General features: G+C 39.2%; 1 protein-coding gene across 1 annotated transcript in view; it reads right to left on the bottom strand.

Annotated features, from left to right (window-relative positions):
* Positions 1–13524, bottom strand: part of naaladl2 (N-acetylated alpha-linked acidic dipeptidase like 2) — a gene marked incomplete at both ends in the record, with an annotated part of 253223 nt that extends 239699 nt beyond the window's left edge. Inside the window, 3 exons of the mRNA XM_083888090.1 lie at positions 10362–10523; positions 11569–11746; positions 13356–13524. Coding sequence (XP_083744216.1) covers positions 10362–10523; positions 11569–11746; positions 13356–13524 — 509 coding nt within the window. The remainder of the gene's footprint in view (positions 1–10361; positions 10524–11568; positions 11747–13355) is intronic.
* Positions 13525–19043: the final 5519 nt, after the last annotated feature.

Here is a 19043-nt window from a genome sequence, read left to right as displayed (position 1 = left end):
TTAATAAACTGATTCTAATGATTCAGTTACCCCAAAAATATCTGCTTTGGCAAAAGATCTGTTTGACCGTCACTTGTTTGTGTTTGTGTCGCATATAAAACCACTCCACTAGAATGACGACCCCACCCATAATGAGAAGCTACTATGAAGTAATGGAAAACGATGCGCCTGATACCAAACCGAATACAGTCGAGTAGAGCCGTGCTAGAACTGGCACCAGCATATTTGCCTATAGCGTTGATTATGATCTCGCCAGCTACAGTAGTTGACCCAATAGCCTATAGTGTGTATATAGCTCAAGAGTCAACTCACCTTGACTTCAGCCACTGGTTTGTAAATTCCCAGTGGTTTTTGAATGAATGTTGGTTCTGAATCCTAAAATAACCACAGCCTATGTGGAAGAGAAGGACGTCCACCTACACCTGCGACCATGCAATATACACACATCATCAATTTGACTCTAAATGGATCCATAGTTTACAAAATGGCCACAAAATGTTTACCGACTCCCCCTGGCGACCATTCAAAGAAATGCAAGAAATGCAAAGCTTGACATCATGCATAGACCTACTAAAGAGGCTTCACAGGTTTCAGCTGTGTAACTTCACAATTCGATGGAATTATAATAATGTTCCTATATAATAATCAGCTGCTTTAAATTTAGAAACAGCCTATAAGTTATTCATTATATTTCCTATTGTTTTCAACTTCCTATGCTTGTTAAGGCCTGAATGTGGAGGCGTTATCTCTGAAGCGGCGTTGCCTCCGCTGCCTCTTCATGTCACTGCGGTGGCGCAGCTGTTCCTATCAGCCGCCCAGCAGTCATGCCATGCCTTCAAAGCAATCACCATAATGTAAATGCACATGGGAGCTCAACAATGTAGACTTCAATTATGGCATGCATTTTACTTGTTTATTGAGTTCTTTTGTTGAACTTACTCTGGGTTTTTGCTTTCATTCACAGTCCTGTATGAACAGTCGGATATTGAATGTAACATCCTCAAATATAGGATCCTGTCATATGCAGAGCGGCAAAGACTTAGAGCTTAAATCAAATGTTCCTGTATTATCTTGCGCAAAAACACATCAAAGTCACATGCAAAATAAAATAAACAACATATATTTTCTAATGATTATTGACATTCTGCCATGTTTTATTTTATATTTGACTAAATGTTTATGCTGCTAATGTCATAGTACGTATTGTTGTATATTGTATGTACCTATGTTTTAACTGTAACTTTACCTTGTTTTTCTACATTTTATTTAAATTTTACAAATTAATTTTTTATGATTGCATGTGATGTACCACTGCCTGTCACGCACCGTGTGCTTTTTCCTCAGTTGATCGCATCCTTATGTGACTTCTCCGAGGTTATTTCTAATGTTGCTGATCTGTGGTGATGCGTCAGCTCCGGGCTGAGATGACACGTCGGTCTGTTCCATGGTGATGACATGCATAATCACTGCAAACAGCCACTTTATAATAGGTGATATGCCTTTGGCTACTAGAAAAGGGAAACTCAGGTCATTCGTTTTGACAAGGTGCGAGAAAATGTTGTCAACCGAGATGGAGTCAACTCAAAGAAAACTGGAGAGAGTCCTCATTTTGAGGTGTCTGGACTAAGTGAAAACCTATGTGACGTAATCTGAGTGTAGTATTTTGTTTGTTTGAAGCGAGATTGGAACAGGAAAGGAAGCAAAGGATGAATTTTACAGGACAGTCAGTCATATCATAGCCACACCCCCAAAAAATAATCTGCTTTATTTACTCTTTGAATCTAATGGCTGACTCACATTGTCTGCATTGTAAAGCTGTTGTTCTGATGTTGGCTGTCACCCAAATCGATCAGCAACTGAGAGAACAACCATGCCCAAAAGCTTTGTTTTGGCTGCGTCTTGTTTCAGCATAATACATAAATATGATTTGATTGTCTGCTGCTTGTGTTGGAATATACACTTGTCAAAGCAATGGATCCACAATGCAGTGTGGAAATGAGATGCATTTACCTTGGTTCCTTCAATGTGCATACTTGCAATGCAATCATGTGGTATTGATGCATTTGGCTCAAACATAACTTGACCCAATTAGAGCTCTTACAGTCATTTTTTACCATGTAAATCCACTGCAATGATTATTGAGAGTCCGAAAAAGCACTATAGAAATGTTTGTGTTTGTGTTGACTTGACGTACACAAGAATTCAACGAACTGTTGAAAATCAAAAGACACCTATAGCTGCAGTCCTCATTGAATATCCAATATGTTTGAGGAAACAAACATTGGTAGAATATCATCTTAAGGTTGATAAAAACTCACCAAGACGTGACAGAAAACCTATGGAATGTCGTCTTCCTGACGGAAACCATCGTCTTTACAAGCCGGCTCTAATGATGTTCCCGCCATCGAGCATTGATGACAACTTTGACTGCAGCGATGAAATTTCCAGTAGTAGCAGTGGTGCTGGCAAGCATGCCAATGAGGCTCAAGACCACAGACGAAGATTTTTCTATTTCAACACATTCACATCAGAATGCAGGCCATGTAAGCCAATGCACATTTACAGTGAATTTTAATACAAAGTCAGGACAAGGTCGTTGATGTTTAATCCCTCATGGCCCCTGTGGCTTTGACTTCTGTACATGATTAAGTGACGATGAGTGGATTAAAATTTATTTGGCTGTTGCACATGACTTCAGGATGTTTGAGTGCCAGAGACAAGGATTGATTCCAAAATCGGTTCCTTCTCCCTACGTAGAGGACTTAAGTAGTGGGCTCATTACAAAATCAAAAACACACATTTTGGACACAACGCAGGCAATTATCTTTGTATGGCTGCAAAATTAAAACATGCCATACCTGAGCATCTGATGATGAAGTCCATTGCAAATAAAGGTTATAAATTCATGCACTCGGCAGCCACTTTATGAGATAAAGCTGTTCAAATACGTGTTAATGCAAGAATCATCAGTGAATCACATGACAGCAACTCACTGCATTTAGGCACATGTAGAGATGGTCAACATGACCTGCTGAAGTTCTACTGCTATTTTCATTAATCCACAGAATGGTTCAGCAACAGAAAATATACAGTGAGCAGAACATCTCTGGGAAAAATAAATACATAAACAGTCAGAATGTCAGACCCGTCTGAGGTGATGGAAAGGCAACAGCAACTTAAATAAACACTCCATACTGAAACAAACTGTGAAGAAAACCACACCTCTGTACCTTATTATACTTAAATGGACTGGCAGGTTAAAGAATACTGGGCATAATATGTTCCTACTCAAATACTACTCTGTGACCACTACAATTTAAATTACTTTAAATCAAGCCTTTTCTGTGCAGAAGTTCAGATTTATATGGGTGATGTCATGACTGTTGTCACTTTGTTTTAGATTTTTATGGTCTATAAGACACTGATTGCTTTTTCCAGGTTGTAGGAGTAGGTGGTTACTTCTGGTTTCAAAAAACCAAGACGGCTTTCGACAAAACATCCATTTTTTTGAGACTTACAAAATATGGTGCACTTGATATTATACTCCGTATTGGCATTGGTGTGATACTGGCCAAAATCACTGGATCAGATATCCATGGCGCTAACTGTTTGGAATATATAGATATATAGCTGTATTTATTGCCAGCCCATTAATTGTATCTGACAAATTCTGACAATGATGTATGGATATTTTGCCCCATAACTGCATTGAAGATCAAATCCAACATTGCAGAAAAAAGTTAGCGACCACAAATATAAACAACTATGAGGCATTTCCATGTACAGTAACCACAGATCCACTATAATGAAGCTCAGGATATGCACGCTCAGCAGAAAACCCCATCAACTCTCTCCCCCTTAGTGTCTTATTTATTCTCGCCGCTGTTCTCTCTTTCTTCTCTGTCCATGGCGGGATACGCAAGCTGTATTTTACATTATGCAGATGACCAGTCAACACTTGCTGTCCTCAGATGAATTATTTATTTCAGTCCAGTGTTTCTTCTCGTGATGAAGCGGACGAGAGGAGTTTCAAAGTGTAAAGAACTAGATTCAAGTTAGCAGCAAAAACACGAGCAGCTACAATGTCATAGGAAGTTCAGCGTTTCTCATAAACTACGATTCTCACAATCAATCTGTCATTAATCCTGACATCCAGCTGAACCATTGGTTGGATGGTTCAACACAGTGGTGGTTGAAACCAGCTCTTTATACACACATTCTGAAGCTGAGCTTCCCTGGAAGTGACAATTTGGACACATTTTGCCGAATTTATCCAATCAGTGTTAACAAAAATACAAAATGAGTGCTGTTGTGCTGTTTCATAGAGATTGAGCTTCCATTGGTTTAAATGAACTGTGCTGCTACGAGAATTTAAGAGAATAAAGATATAAATAGATGATAAATAGCTGATTCGGCAACAGGCGAAATTGGGGATGCCACATTTGTTACTTAGACCCCTAAACTTTGGAACACACTACCCTTAGATATCAGGGAAACCAGCTCACTAGATATTTATAAAAAAAAAGACCTTTCAACTCCACCCTGTGGTGTGTTTTATTTGCATGTTTATTTTATTTTAAAGTCAAAACAGGGTTTTAACCTCTCCACTCTAAGCCTTTTCCTATTTTATTCCACCCCATGTTGTATTTTACTGTTTTATTTGCATCTTTCATTTGATTTCAAAGTTAAAACAGGGTTTTAACCTTTCGACTAGAGCCTTGACCCATTTTATTCCACCCTGTGTTGTATTTTATTGTTTCATTTGCATCTCTGTTCTTGGCAAATTTTATTTTCCTTTTATTGTGAAACACGTTGAGCTTCAATCCTTGTATGAAAGGTGTAGTTGTTTTATTATTATTATTATTATAATAACAACATAGTTGATTGTGTTGTCGCAAACTTTTAGTAATGACATGTAAATACATGGTTTATATTTGACCATTTATTTTATGAAATTTTAGAGGATTCAGAGCTTCCTTTGCTGACTTAGTGACAGCATGGCAACGCTAATACACACTATAATTTATAATACCAGGTATTTTGTAAATCACTGTTTTGAAGCCTCATATTGGCAATTTTGGCCAGACATAGCCAATCAATCAGTGTCTATTTGACTCCAAATAAGACATGACATAACAGTCATAATGTCACTCAAAGACCGGAAACGAGTGGCATAGACCATTAAGTCCTCAGGAAAATGTTTGTTGTCTGACAGAGAAGAAAGAAAAAGTTTTTCTTTATCATATCATTTCTGATCCCTGTCACCAATTTCAATCTCTGCCTCAGAAAAACGCTGCCACTTCGTATTGCATCAACCCTGGGCTTGTGTGCCATTGCCTTAGATGCCCTCTCCCTCTCTCTGTTTATATTCTCTTCCTAATGCCTGTTCACCCTCTTCATCTTCATTTATTCATCTCATTCTCCTCTCTTTGCATTCTTCAAACACACACAAACACAAACACCGAGAGCGATCCCTTCACATCAGCCACAAATCATCTCGTCTACATCCCAGCGCCAGACAGTGACACATTGGACACGGAATAACTTAAATGTAATTGCGGCAAATTGCATCATGTCTCAGTTCAGATGCCATCTTACATAATATTCCGCAGATTTGTATTCTGTTGAGCATCATCATCTTGCCATTTTCATTCTCTGATGTTATTGTCATAACGGCGAACGCTGTTGTTGCCCGTGTTGTTGATTTGATGACGGCTGTTTGTCGAGCGCACGCACATAAAAACCCATAACCAGTGATGCAGCAGTCTGTGTGTGCTTAACACAGACAGTGATTCATGTAACACAGGCGTGCGTAACCTGACAGAAGACAGGAAATGATGCAACTATGTTCAAATAAATGATGTATGATTAGAACCAGACTGTATATGAAATGGACTGCAAAACAAACATTTATCATTTATCATCTATTTTCTTCTGAAGGAGAACATAATACACAGAATTGACATCATATTCTGTTAGAGAGGAGCTGAAAGTAGTGATTGAGAACATTAACTCCTCAGGAAAATTTTGCCAAATCAATCTCTTCCATTTGTTTTTGCAAACTGACTAAATTAAAGAATGAAATTCATACACTTTGCTTTAAAAAAAACTTGACACGCACTAGGGAGAGATGGATTAAAGCTGGAATGTTGTCTTTTAGCTGATGTGTCTGGGTTCCTGTCAAAGATACTGCTGTTTGTTCTAGTTCTCACTTCATTTATAACATCAGTAAACATACAGTATGTCCTGATGAGACAATGGTCTTAACCACGAGTTTCAGCTCAGATTTTGTCATGTTCGTGGCAAAATAAATCAATAAAATCTCATCGACAGGTAAGAATGATAGAGACAAAAATGTCCAAACATCTCTGCAGCTGAGAGTTTCCGTCTCTGTAACATAAGCCCACGGCCAAATAACACACAATTAATAATCTCAAATGTACTTAAAGGATTATTATTTATTTAGAGGCGCATATACATAGTGTATACGTGAGGACCAGTGAGGCAGTCAAACCGAGGCATCTCCAAAGATGATGATCGTCAGGAAATTGTAGTGATTGAATATTTAGAAATGAAGAACATATATTGATTATATAGTATAGTCTGACAGAAGGAGAGAGCAATAGAGCAGCGAGCTAAATAAATAATAATATAATAATGACGTTCTTAAAAGCCTGCACGTGCGCTGGAGAAAGAGTCAGTAATCTTTTCACTTTAGTTACCTCTGAGTGGAGCCTCCAACATTTAATCAATCACTCACTTTACTGATTAATCTCACAGTTACCGGGTCAATGAAATGTTAATGGCTGTGACCTCTTCAAATCATTGTGTATTGGTTTGTTTTTTTGCATTGTTTGCTTGATAAATGGCTGAAAAGATTCATTAATACTAAAACATGATTCATTTTCTGTTGATGCACAAATCACTGAACAGTCATCTCAATATTAATTACTGTTTACTGGTACGTGTGTGGGTGTGTGTGTATTTTAATGTAGGTTATTAAAATACTTTATTTTTATATTGATTTATGGAAACATGAGAATTTCCTTTGTGAAGTTTCATTGATCAAATGATTTTGTTTGTTAGTTAGTTTTGTTTTTTTAAACAGCAGACGAGTGATTGAAACATAATAAAGAAGATTCCACACATTTTTCTTTCTTGCAAAAACTGCCGCCTATAATATAGTAATATTATTACCCATAATGAAAAAAAAACACCAGTGTACTTGGCATACACTTTTGAACCAGTGATTCCCAGTGTTGGGCACAAGTATTGGCCGTGAATTGATTATACATGCTATTTGAATGTTGTAACACCTTCATAAAAGTAAATAAATCTAAATAAAAGACTAAAACCAACAGGTATAAAAAGTAACACAGGTAAAGACTGATATATTTTACAGTAAATCAATCAAATATTTTTCAAATGAATCATAAAACATATGATTTTTGGGGTTTTCAGAATTTAAAATGAGCCACAACAATCTTAATTTTGGGCATGGATGCATTAATCAGTTTTGCCATTCATCCATTCACATACATACAACACATGCATGTGCATTGCTTTTTCTATTACACAGTATTGCTCACATTCCCAGCTTCCAGGGGCAATTTAAAGTCAAGTGTTTTCCCCAGAACCTATCAGCATACAGACAGGTAGAAAACAACCTCCTCTGCTCACTCAGCCACAGCTAGTGCTGTTAAAATATATTATAATATGTCATTTATCAGCATTCACAAACATATATATCCAAACTGTCAAATTATCTGACGTTGATATAGATGGGGGAGTTGAACAGAGTATGTAGCATCTGTATTTCTCTTTTTATTAAGCAACAATTCCATAATTATCAGCATTATGTCAAGAGATCAGAGCGAGAATTTGTCTCCTTACTCTGTGTCTCCATTTCCTGCCTTGGAGAAATCTGGCCCTCGATGGCCACTAGAGAGCACTATTGGCTACTCTACTTCGCATAAATGTCCATTTGATTAAAAGATGTCCAGTGTACTGCAGTTAAAGGTGAAATAAGTAGTTTATAGTGACATCTTGCGGAGGGGCTGAAATTTACAACAACGAACTGCTCCTCTGCTCACCCCCTCCCTTCCCTGAGCGCTACGGTATCCTTAGCAGGTCAAATGTCGTCCTCGTCGTCTTTCTCTGTGCAGATGAGGTTCTTGTATTTATTCAGACAATGAGAGGGAGGGGGGCGAGGACGAGGACTTGATTTGTTCTCTCGCGTTTGTCCTTACAGGCTCTAGTAGAAACATGGCTGCTAACAGTGGCAATGCAACAGCGGCCCGTGACCATGTTATTTTACATGACTTTTTGAAACACTACGAAAATTAAACAAAAACTATGATACAGCGGCTAGACAATGCAGCAGCACAAAATATGTATAAAAAGTGGATTTTGGGTCATATAAACCCATAAATGCTACGCAGTGGCATGGAATGGGAAGGTCTCGCAAAGTCTCAGGATTACGAGAAACGGACGGGAAACAAACGGTTCTGTTGAAAACTAATGCAGCGGTGACTTTTCAAGTTTTACCTATGCTGCAGAGAAACATAAAAAAGCTGACGTGACTAAACAAATGTCATAACATTTCAGAGGCAAACAAATAAGACTTTTTATTCAGTTCAGTCAGTGATTGTGTTTAGTATATTGCTAAATGAAATAGATGTGTGTGAATATCCTTGCTATCATAAAAACAAAATATTACGCTTCATTGGTAATAGTTGAATTACCAAAAATACAAATATTTTCATATGGTGGAGATGGAGAATTTGCCGCAGGTGCTCTGTCACGAATGAAACAAGTGCATCCTGCCATGCAAATCTAGTAAGAAGAGTTTATGGGACCATTACCAAATTACTCATTACTACGGTTCTCCTCCAAATTTCACCATAAACTGCTGTTTTAGACAAAGTTCAAACCCAAATACTAATATTTAAATCATCACAAACGAGCTGCATGTAAAAACAAATTGAATTATAATCATACATTTCCTGCTCTTCGAACTTAAAATGCAATGTTTTTACTGCTTCTTAGCCCAAAGGGAACAATGTGTGCACGGAGGTCACACAACAAAAACCGCGACATGACCTCGTGTTTCCCGCTCGACTGAATGCATCTGTTAAAACTAGGTTCTAATGAGTGGATTTAGTCCTCTGCATCGTGAAAAATGTGGTGCATATGAACAGTTTTAGGTCAACCACAGGCCATGGCAATTTAAGGGTAAATGATAGTGAGGGAGTCTGTGGCTACAGCTCTCCCTGCTCAAGCACACAGCACAGACACAAGTCACAGATAAATAAATTATAACAAATGATATTATAATTAACTGAGGATTAGTAGGTGGTGAAAATAACCATTTAATTTCATTAGCAACTCTCTCGCTGTCATCCATCAACAGAAACAAACACTCCATTATCCCTGCAGATGGCAGAGATGCAGAGTGTGTGTGTGTGTGTGTGTGTGTGTGTGTGTGTGTGTGTGTGTGTGTGTGTGTGTGTGTGTGTGTGTGTGTGTGTGTGTGTGTGTGTGTGTGTGTGTGTGTGTGTGTGTATGGTGGGTGTTGTTTCTGGCATCCTTAGATGTAAATGTGGGTAAATAAATAATGAAGAGCAGTGGGAACTCGGGAGAGAAACCACGGTGACAAGATTGTCTCAGTTCAGCGGTAAAGCCAGTTATCACATCGTGACATGTACACCGAGGCATCCCATAATCCTTTTGGCTCAGCGAATCATGCAGTGTTCAGGTTAAATGAGGTTTTTAATCGTTTGAAAAAAAAAAAAAAAAATGGTGGGAATCAATATATCTTGTTTCCACTTCCATCTCACTCTCTTGCCACTGTATCTGAGTCCTTAGATCCCATCATATTTATTGTGGGATATGAGTAAATCAACTTTGGGCAACAAGAAAAGACATATAAAAACAAACAATTCTTGATATGAAGGCCTTTGAAGTGAGGGAGGAAGACAGAGTAAACCAACACAGACACAGGAAGGCCTACACTGGCTATTCGACCCTGGTGGTCACCTTCTATAACTTGGAATTACCCATAGTTCATTGTGTTATAGGTAACAAACTAATCAGTAACGTAATAAAACACATAAAAAGGCAAATCAAGGCATAAAAGGAGCGCTCTAGAACCAGTGACCAACCCTGATGCTGACATAGTGTTAACAGAAAGGGTTTGCACAGCTCTTTCACATTTTCCATTCACATGCTTTCTATTCAAGTCTGTGCAGCCATGAATTGAAAGCAGAACTGAGTGAGGGACGGTCTTTGATTTCACTTTGTGTCTGCAACAAAAGCATCTTCTTTTTCTTTATTATTCCTAGCCAGATTTGTGAGCTTACCTCTGAAGTGTGTGTATCTTGTCAGCAGTGATTCCTCTCAGCAGCTCCTCCAGCAGGTCCGAACTGTCGGACATGAGCACAGGTGGTTTGACTGTGGGTGTGTGAGTGAACCAGCCAATCAGGAGACCGAGGACAAAAAGACCTGCTGCCGCCAGGAAGTACCTGTGTAGATTAGAAACATACACTTTGCATGAGTAACATCGTAACAAGAGCACAAAGATGGAGGGGCGGGCCTAAAAGTAGGACAGGAAGTGTGTGTATGTGTCTATGAGAAAAATAGCCTACTATACTACTGAATACTTTAAATTGGCACTTAAAGGTGGAGTTTTTACCCAAGGTGCATGTTGGTTTTCTATTTTCAAAATTAGACTGCTTCTCAACATATATTTTCTTTGAGGACATTACGGTCTCAATCATTACACAGCACAACATCCATTCTTTCTTATTCCTATTTTGAGTCATATAGACTAAATATTATGCTGGACAAACAAATAGAGTAGGTTGTGGTGGCATTTGTCTGGACTCTGGAAAATGGCTAATCTTTTTTTTCAAATCTACTCCTCTCAAGGTCAAGGAAGAACTTGAGCTCTGGTGATCTTTTATATAATGGTCTTTCTTAAGTGTTTTATTTTCTCTAAAATTGGAGGAACAATGACTGACTTAGTCTTCCAGACACTTCAGGTACTTCAAAGGTGAGACAGTGCTTGTGCCTGACGTGCAATTTGACATCCGACAAGCTGCTATTTCCTTTTCATCGCAGCCGAATCAGTGTCGGTGCTCGTGGCTCAGTGGCCGACAGCCTTGATTCAAGCACCGTGCAGTTTGTGTAGGTGTCTGGGAAACGTGTTAGCGGCGTCTCAGGCCTCACTCTATTGCGCAGCACCGTCCAGTCCAATGGCAATGCATGGCATGACTTTTGCAGACAGTAATACTCTCTTTGGCACATACACCCACCTTTTTATTTTGAAAAATCTGTTATGGTGAGACAAGAGAGTGCAACAAACTATCTTGAATAAATCAAGCAAGGCCCTTGCCTAAAGAACATAACGATTATTGTTTAAGGCTACAAAAAACACACAAATATATGTATGGGTATTTTATTAAATTTCTACCAATAAACCTTTAACTGCACATTTAAGTAGTTTATCTGTAATTCTGCTAATAAAGAAACAACCTACAGGAGTTCAAAAATAACCGGTAGAATTACCTGAGAAGGAAGCAGTGGAGTCGTCGTTGGCCTTTATGGGCTGGAGCCCTGGTGAAGTGGGAGATGTAGTTGGGATCCTCTTGGAGCCGCTCAAACCGACCGTGTGGTGAAACCGACACCGACGGCTGGATGGGTTCCATCAGCTCAGGGTCAGGATCAGGGCCGGGGTCTGAACATGCTGAGAGTGATAAACAGAGTTAATCTGTGAAAAACAATCCCACTTTTTTAGATGAGACTTGAACTCTAGATGAGTCTCTTCTCTGGACTAAATTATTCTTACAGTGAGTTCAGGCTCAACAGCACTGTGTTGTTGTTGTTGTTTTTGAATCAGAACCCATTGACTAACAGAGATGGTGACTTTTGACATGGCTGTATTTTGTGGTAAGATTTCAATGAATCAGCATCAGGTAAATTCTGAAAGTATCTAGTAAGATCCGGTACATTGGTGTAATTGGTTGTAGGTCTATCCAATTGCATACGGAGGCATTTTGATCTACGTCTGTTGGTCACACCTCTTGACCCTCTTAAGTACACTCTTTCCAGACTCATACTCAATCTCAAATTAGATGGTGTGTGACAAAATATGACAAAATAATGTCAAGCATATACATATAAGTTGGCTTAAGTGTTTTCATTGGACAAGTTTTACAATATAATCAATATCATGTCATGTCAGTAGAAAACTGAATATCAAAATAAATAGAGCTACAGTCAGAGTTGGTTATAACTTACGAAACTCCAACTGTTGTGGGGAAACTGAATGGAAAAACGGAGTAAATACTTAATGCTGAGTGTTGAAACAATCAGCCTGCTCACTTCAGAAGGCTTCTGTGAGGCTCGAACACTGCCAATGACGCACAGCTCCAGGCACGATTCAAAGCTGAGCAACTCAACTCCAGCTTGAGGGATACTTATGAAGTTTCTCTCTTTTGCAGCTGCTGTCAGTGGCAAGCTTCTCACATTTAATGCAGTATTATTTTTTTTCTTCACAATGACATGTTGCAAATTATGTGTAAGAGTTTGTGGAGAATTTCTCAGCAAAAAAAAACCATATTTTTAGATCATTAAAAGCACGAGACAGAAACTTGTTTTGGCATAATTCTACCATTCTGAGCGGGGAAAAAAAACCCTCAGCCTCAATAAGACAAAGATCATTAAATGTAATGTGGATTACAAACATGATTAATCATGCAGTACATACACCAGGAAGAATCATGCACACAAATTGTATGAAAACAACAAAAAAGTTATTCCTCCATATTATATTAAGATATGTCACACCAGGGATTCCCATATTATAAATCAGATTAATGTTTGCTGTTATGAGCTGCGGGATTATCGTGAATGTTTTATAAACACATTAATTATCATGACATAATCATTTATATTTCATGAGTTTAGATTGTCCCATCAGTAGAGTAAACTAATCACCTCCTTATAAACATATGATACTGATGCACTTTATCTAGTACACAGGAGCCTATTTAAGTGGCACCGTGATTGGTCTGCTGTGGTCTATCTAAGCAGTTGAACAGGTGTACCTAATAAAGTGAACAGTGAGTTATTTAATAAGTCACATATTAACTTTTATTATCAACAGTGAATGAATGGTGAAATATGACTCCAACCCATCGATCAACATAAAACATGCTTTAAACCTATTACTGCCTTTTCCTCATTTGAATGCATTATTTATTAACCATTTCTGGTGTATACATTTTTTTTGTTCATTCTCTGGTACGGTGTTTCATTCTTTTGTCCCTAAACCAAGCGAGGAGACGCTGTACCTGATCTCTGGCAGTCTATGTGCTGCATCTGCATGCGGTCCATGCTGGGTCCTGGCTCCTGCATCTCCTCCTTGTCCAGATCCCAGTCCAGATCCAGACCTCCAGAGCAGTGCAGAACCTGACCGACCATCGCGCCCCCCTGGGTGTCACACACCTTTCTGTAGGCCATGATATATCACCTGAAAAGACACATACTTTTTCTTACTTTCATAAACAAAGCCTTGTACATGGGAATCATTCTGAACATAGACAGTAAACAAAATGTCCTCACAAGGTTTGGTCAGTGTAAAACAGAAGCTTAATAAACACAATAGAACATCTATGTGCTATGACACTTACAGGAAGTGCTTTCCATACAAACCTTTCAGTGTGAATGTCTGGTATTAATGACCAGGGTCAGATTAAGACAGCTCACTGGACTGGAGGTAATGAATGTTGCATTAGTGTTGGATACAGAGAGAAATGTGATAAATGTGGTTAAAAGCTACTTTAACTAAGTGACTGATCAGAGCCTCTCAGCACACAGAGATGAAGAGTAAAAGCACTGCAGGGTGCTGCACAGGCCGCAGTTAAACACATTACTGTGTTCACTATGTGTGTGTGTGTGTGTGTGTGTTCCCATCTTTGTCAGGACTTGTTTCAGTTGAGTGGAACAAAATGTTTTAATCAAAAAAAGGGAGAAAAAAAGTGGCCATCAAACACATGTATGGGCAAAATTCAGCGTGTCACATGACAGCTGCTAATGAGGCGGTCTTCAATGTGTCCAGATGACAGATTGTGTTCATACATGCATTAATGTAATTTTTGTTGTCAGATCTGAGGAGTATTCAGGAAGCATTTGGTTTTGCGTTCAGACATGTAGCACATGATGGGAACACTTACACCACCTCTCACAAAGTGATCACTAACCTTGAGCTTGGTTTCCACCAAAAGTTGTGTTTCCAATAGTTCACTTTGTTACAGTACGGTCCATTTTTATTTTACTTTTTTGGCATTTCCATTAGGAATAGTACTAAAATAACCAGCCCCAACTGCTCCAAAGTTTGGCATCGTACCCTTGGGATACCAGAGTGAAATGGTACAGTACAGTCAGGGCTGACTGGGCGACAGAACAGACATTTTTTTTTTGCTTTTCAATTAGTGATAGTACCTGGTACGTCTTTTTTTAGTACCTGCTCTGGCAAGGTTCTAAGCGAGCTGAGCCGATATTAAATGTATCGTCGACAGACGACAGAGTAAGTCATGAGTGTGACACACGAATCCAACCAAAAAATTCCAAACTGTAGATTCGTTAAAAGGACTTGAACATCCTGAAAATATGCTTTAATCTCCAACACATAGCAAGGAAAGCTCAATATTTAGCAGAGGAATCACTGGTGTATTTAGCGTCAGCACTGCCGAAAGCCAGCTAGCGATCGAGAGCCGCATCACAAACCCTTCCATTGTATTTCAGTCCTACAGGAAGTACTGAAAGATTCTGTGAACAAATCGTTTTAATTAAAAACAGCTGCTTTACAAGTCACTAATCAATATTTTTGTGTCGAGGCTAAAAAATTGACGTCACAGCAGTTTCATGCAGCCATGCTATGATGACTCCGCCCACGTTGAGGAAGTACTAAAGTAATGGAAAACAATACCAAACCGAGTTGTAAGAATGTCTGGGAAAGCTAAAACTCAACTGATCCCATCTGTGGAGGAATTATGAATTTTAGATGCAAAACTTCTGCTATTTTTCACTCACGTACGTCTGGCTATTTTATCTAAGTTTCACTTATGTCTGTAGTGTACGCTTCTACGACTTGTTGTGAATGTCATGCATTAGAAGAACAGGCGAGTAGTCAGGTTGATTAGTCACAGACAGCTACACCAGCGTGTCATTCAGATGAAAACCTTGGTTAAAAAGCAATTACAAATTCTTAGCCGTAATGGTGCACTCACCCTGAATACAACACAGATATTTTTTTTAATGATGAGATTACATTCAAAGTCAAAACAAAGACAAAAGTGGATGTCACATCAGTATTATCAGGCAAAGAAGCAGCACACCTTAAAACTTGGCTCTAGGGATTAGCATAAGAACAATGTTTAGATTAGGTTTGGGTATTAGATTTATTTTTTCTCATGATTAAGGTAGGGGTGACATTTTGTGAATGATGTCATTGAGTGTGTGTGTGTCAGGTGTGTAAATCCTCTCGAGTAGTATCTTGACATGTCATCAAGTCCAACAGTCCATTTTACATGCTCAGTCATCCAAGTCCAAATTAACTTTCCAATCAATAACTGCTCGGGTATAAAAATTAAAAAAAAGGAAAGAAAAGAAAAACAAAGTTGGATCAAACTGACTACATGAAACTGTAGTGAAACTTAAAGGCTGCTTTGTTTATTCAAATGACTCGAGGCGAATGTGAAAAGAATCAAGGAGGTGAAGAACAAAGCCTTCTTCAAGTCTCGTCTTTGACTCTAGTATAGTTGTTGTGCTGTTGTGCTTGATCACTATTAAACCCCACTTTTCTGATTGCTCTTGAATGTCTCAAGTATCAATTCTGAAAGAAATTTGGTAGGAATTTCCATAAAGTGCATTCACACGAGTATGTGACGTCTGCCTCTCTTTCCCTGGAGGAAGCTGTGCAGAGCTGCCTGGGAGCAAACACCAGTTACAAAAGGTTGACACCAACTCGTTGATTGTCTTCTCTGTGATCTTTGTTCATGTTAACTGAGAAAAGCAGCACGACAGAGAAATGTCGCCTGACAAAGGTGAAGGTGTGAGGATTGTTCATTGTTCAGTCAATCCCTGCTGACATGGGGCGAAAGGTAGGGTAACCCCCAGGAGAGGACGCTCCAGTCATTGAAGATCGGAACTGGATAGACAGTGTTTCCTTGCAATTCAATTAAATGTAATTGCCTGCAGGGGGAATTCCTTCTATGCATTTAACTTCTAGAAAGCTTACTCCAATTAGGAGTTGCGGGCAGCCACTGAGCAGCAATGGAGGTTGGGTACCCGGTCCTTTTTTGTCCTGGTGGGGACTTGAGTTGGGCAACCCTCCAGTTATAAGTCGAGTTGCCTTTCCACTTGGCCATGGGCTGCCAAAATGATCCCAATTGTCCTTCAGGCTCCCTTTTACAGGGAACACAGCCAAATTGATTCCACTGATGCCTCCGATACCTTTGTTCAGGGGAAAGAATAGTGGCTGGACGCAATCTAGGGCTGAACATCAGCTTCTCCATATTGGAGTTTACCTTCCCGTAAAAATCAAGGAGAAAATGATCATTAAAAATGTTTGACTCTTTCCCAAAAATGCAAGACAACACATTGCTGTTAACTAAAGGTAGTCATGAATTTTGTGTATTCAACACTGGTAAAGAAATCCTATCCAGAAGAGAAGGCCACATGGACATGCAGAATTATTCTGTGTTTTCCCATCATTTCAAAGCATTCGTGTTTTGCCATTCCCACCGTTTTTACGACCATATTTTCTGCAAATATGACATACTTTGAGCCACAATGTTGGCTACATAAATGGCCAGTTGGTGGTGATACCAGGACATGAAGTTTTGTGTCTGTGTATGTTTCTATTAGTTGTAGCACATAAGTTCTGCTGAGAGTAGGTCACGTGTCTCAATGATTGCTGAATTGTTTCGACAAAGATTGCAGATCGAGGATGAGATCGAGATATAAAGGAGGGAAGAGGGGCGGAGAGACAAACAGATGGAGACAATTATATGAAGAGTCCTGGAGATGATGGAGGGCAGAGAGGGAAGGAAAAAAAGATGGAGATAATGGCAGGTACACAAATAAAACAGTAGAAAACAGCGAAGGCAGGCCAGTCGTGGAAGTGTGTTTTCACAAGAAGGAGCGAGGGTAAAAAGCAGAGGGGAGAGGTCTGGGAGTTCCCTAACATCAATCTTCAATGCTCCACCGCACTTTCATTACTTCTAGCTCAATGCAGATGAAGGATCCTCTTAGGAAAATGGAACAAAGGTTCATTTAGCTGCTGACCTCTGCTCGCAGCTACTGCAGTTGGCTGTTAGTCTGATACCTATCACAGGCACAGAGCAAAAGTCTCCATACAACATTTTCTTCCTGTTCTTCCCCCAAAATGATATCGCAAAAAAATGTGTTCATGTGCTACTTGGATTTTTGATAAACTCTTTTATTAAAATGACACAGTTGCCCTGGAACCACAGGCCTGGTTCATACCCATACCTATGCATTTCCACATAGTCCATTTCATTTAAAAAAAAAAGGGTCCAAGTCAGTCTAGTGTTCCTCGCATGCATAATAAATCTCACATTCCATTTCAGTAGCAGTGATTTCTCACCAGGAGTTTGTCTCCATTTGTGTGCCCTTGTATCCTTGAGCAACGGGTTGTTCATGTGTGAGTACCAGTGAACTCCCTCATAAATCATAGATAGATAGATAGATAGATAGATAGATAGATAGATAGATAGATAGATAGATAGATAGATAGATAGATAGATAGATAGATAGATAGATAGATAGATAGATAGATAGATAGATAGATAGATGAGAGTAACACTGTTGTCCAAACGTGCACACATCACATCACAATAAATGTTTCTTCTACTTTTTGGAATGCATAAAAAGCTTTCAGTGTGTCTTTTGATACTCGGGCCAAAAAGGATCAAACCAGTCTTTGTTGACACTGAAATCAGCTTTGAACCGCCATCATTCAGATCCTGGATCAGATGGTGAAGAAAAAGGATATGCAGACATGACAGATCTTTTCTTTCTTTTCCCAGACACACATCGAGCAGCAAATCAGCAAAGCGGCTGCAAAAAAAAATGCTATGCTGACAATCCATTGTCTTTGAAAGTGGGCAATGGAGTGTCTGTCAATGTTTCAGCAAGTACATGCAAATTCCACACAGAAAGGTCCCAGGAATCTAAAACCAGCACCTACTTGCTGTGAGTCATCAGTGCTAACCACTAAGCCACCATGCCGCAACATAAATGCAATGTCGAAAGTGCCTTGGTTTAAAAAACAACAACCAAACTTTGGCTTCTTCCATGCGTTTCTCACATGTGTACAGCCCCTTACTCTACAATTAGCTATGAAAATAAGTCTATGTCATTGAGCTCAATCTGGACCTTTGCCGACTTGTAAAATATCAGCATTCTGGGCTGCATTAAGAGCCGTAAATGCAAACTACTTCACCCCTCATAAGGTCCGGCTGCTGGAGAAGCTCAAACCAATGAGTCACCAGATGTTGACTGACAGCTGGTATTTCGGTGCCATCCACCTTCTCTATCATAAAATGTGACTCAGCCTGTAACGGCCAACGACACTCACCTCATCTACACTGCCTCATTACTGAAGGTGAAGAAACGGCACTCTCGGTAATCGCAGTGACACCCAAATGCTCTTTCTATCACGATTACAGACTTTGTGAAATTACTGCTTTCATCACAGCGGATTTCTTTATGAGTTCAATGTTTAAACTAGCATTAACCCTGACCCCCTGACTCCCTGTCAAGTGTTCTTATTATCGGAGTTCTTATGGATATATAAATCACAAGGTCAACAATGTGCTGGATTTTTGTATAAAGGCACGGTGAGTGACTGCACACTTAAAGAAATGATCACGATCAGTGTCATCAGTATAATCACCTTTATACTAAAGTGAATGCGCACAAGTAATCTGCCAAAGAGATGTAACATTATTGTA

The sequence above is a fragment of the Microchirus variegatus genome (assembly GCF_963457635.1).
Source record: "Microchirus variegatus genome assembly, chromosome: 4".
In the NCBI taxonomy this organism is placed as follows: domain Eukaryota; kingdom Metazoa; phylum Chordata; class Actinopteri; order Pleuronectiformes; family Soleidae; genus Microchirus; species Microchirus variegatus.
Note: the sequence above shows the minus strand (reverse complement) of the source record. Positions and strands in the feature narration are given on the sequence as shown.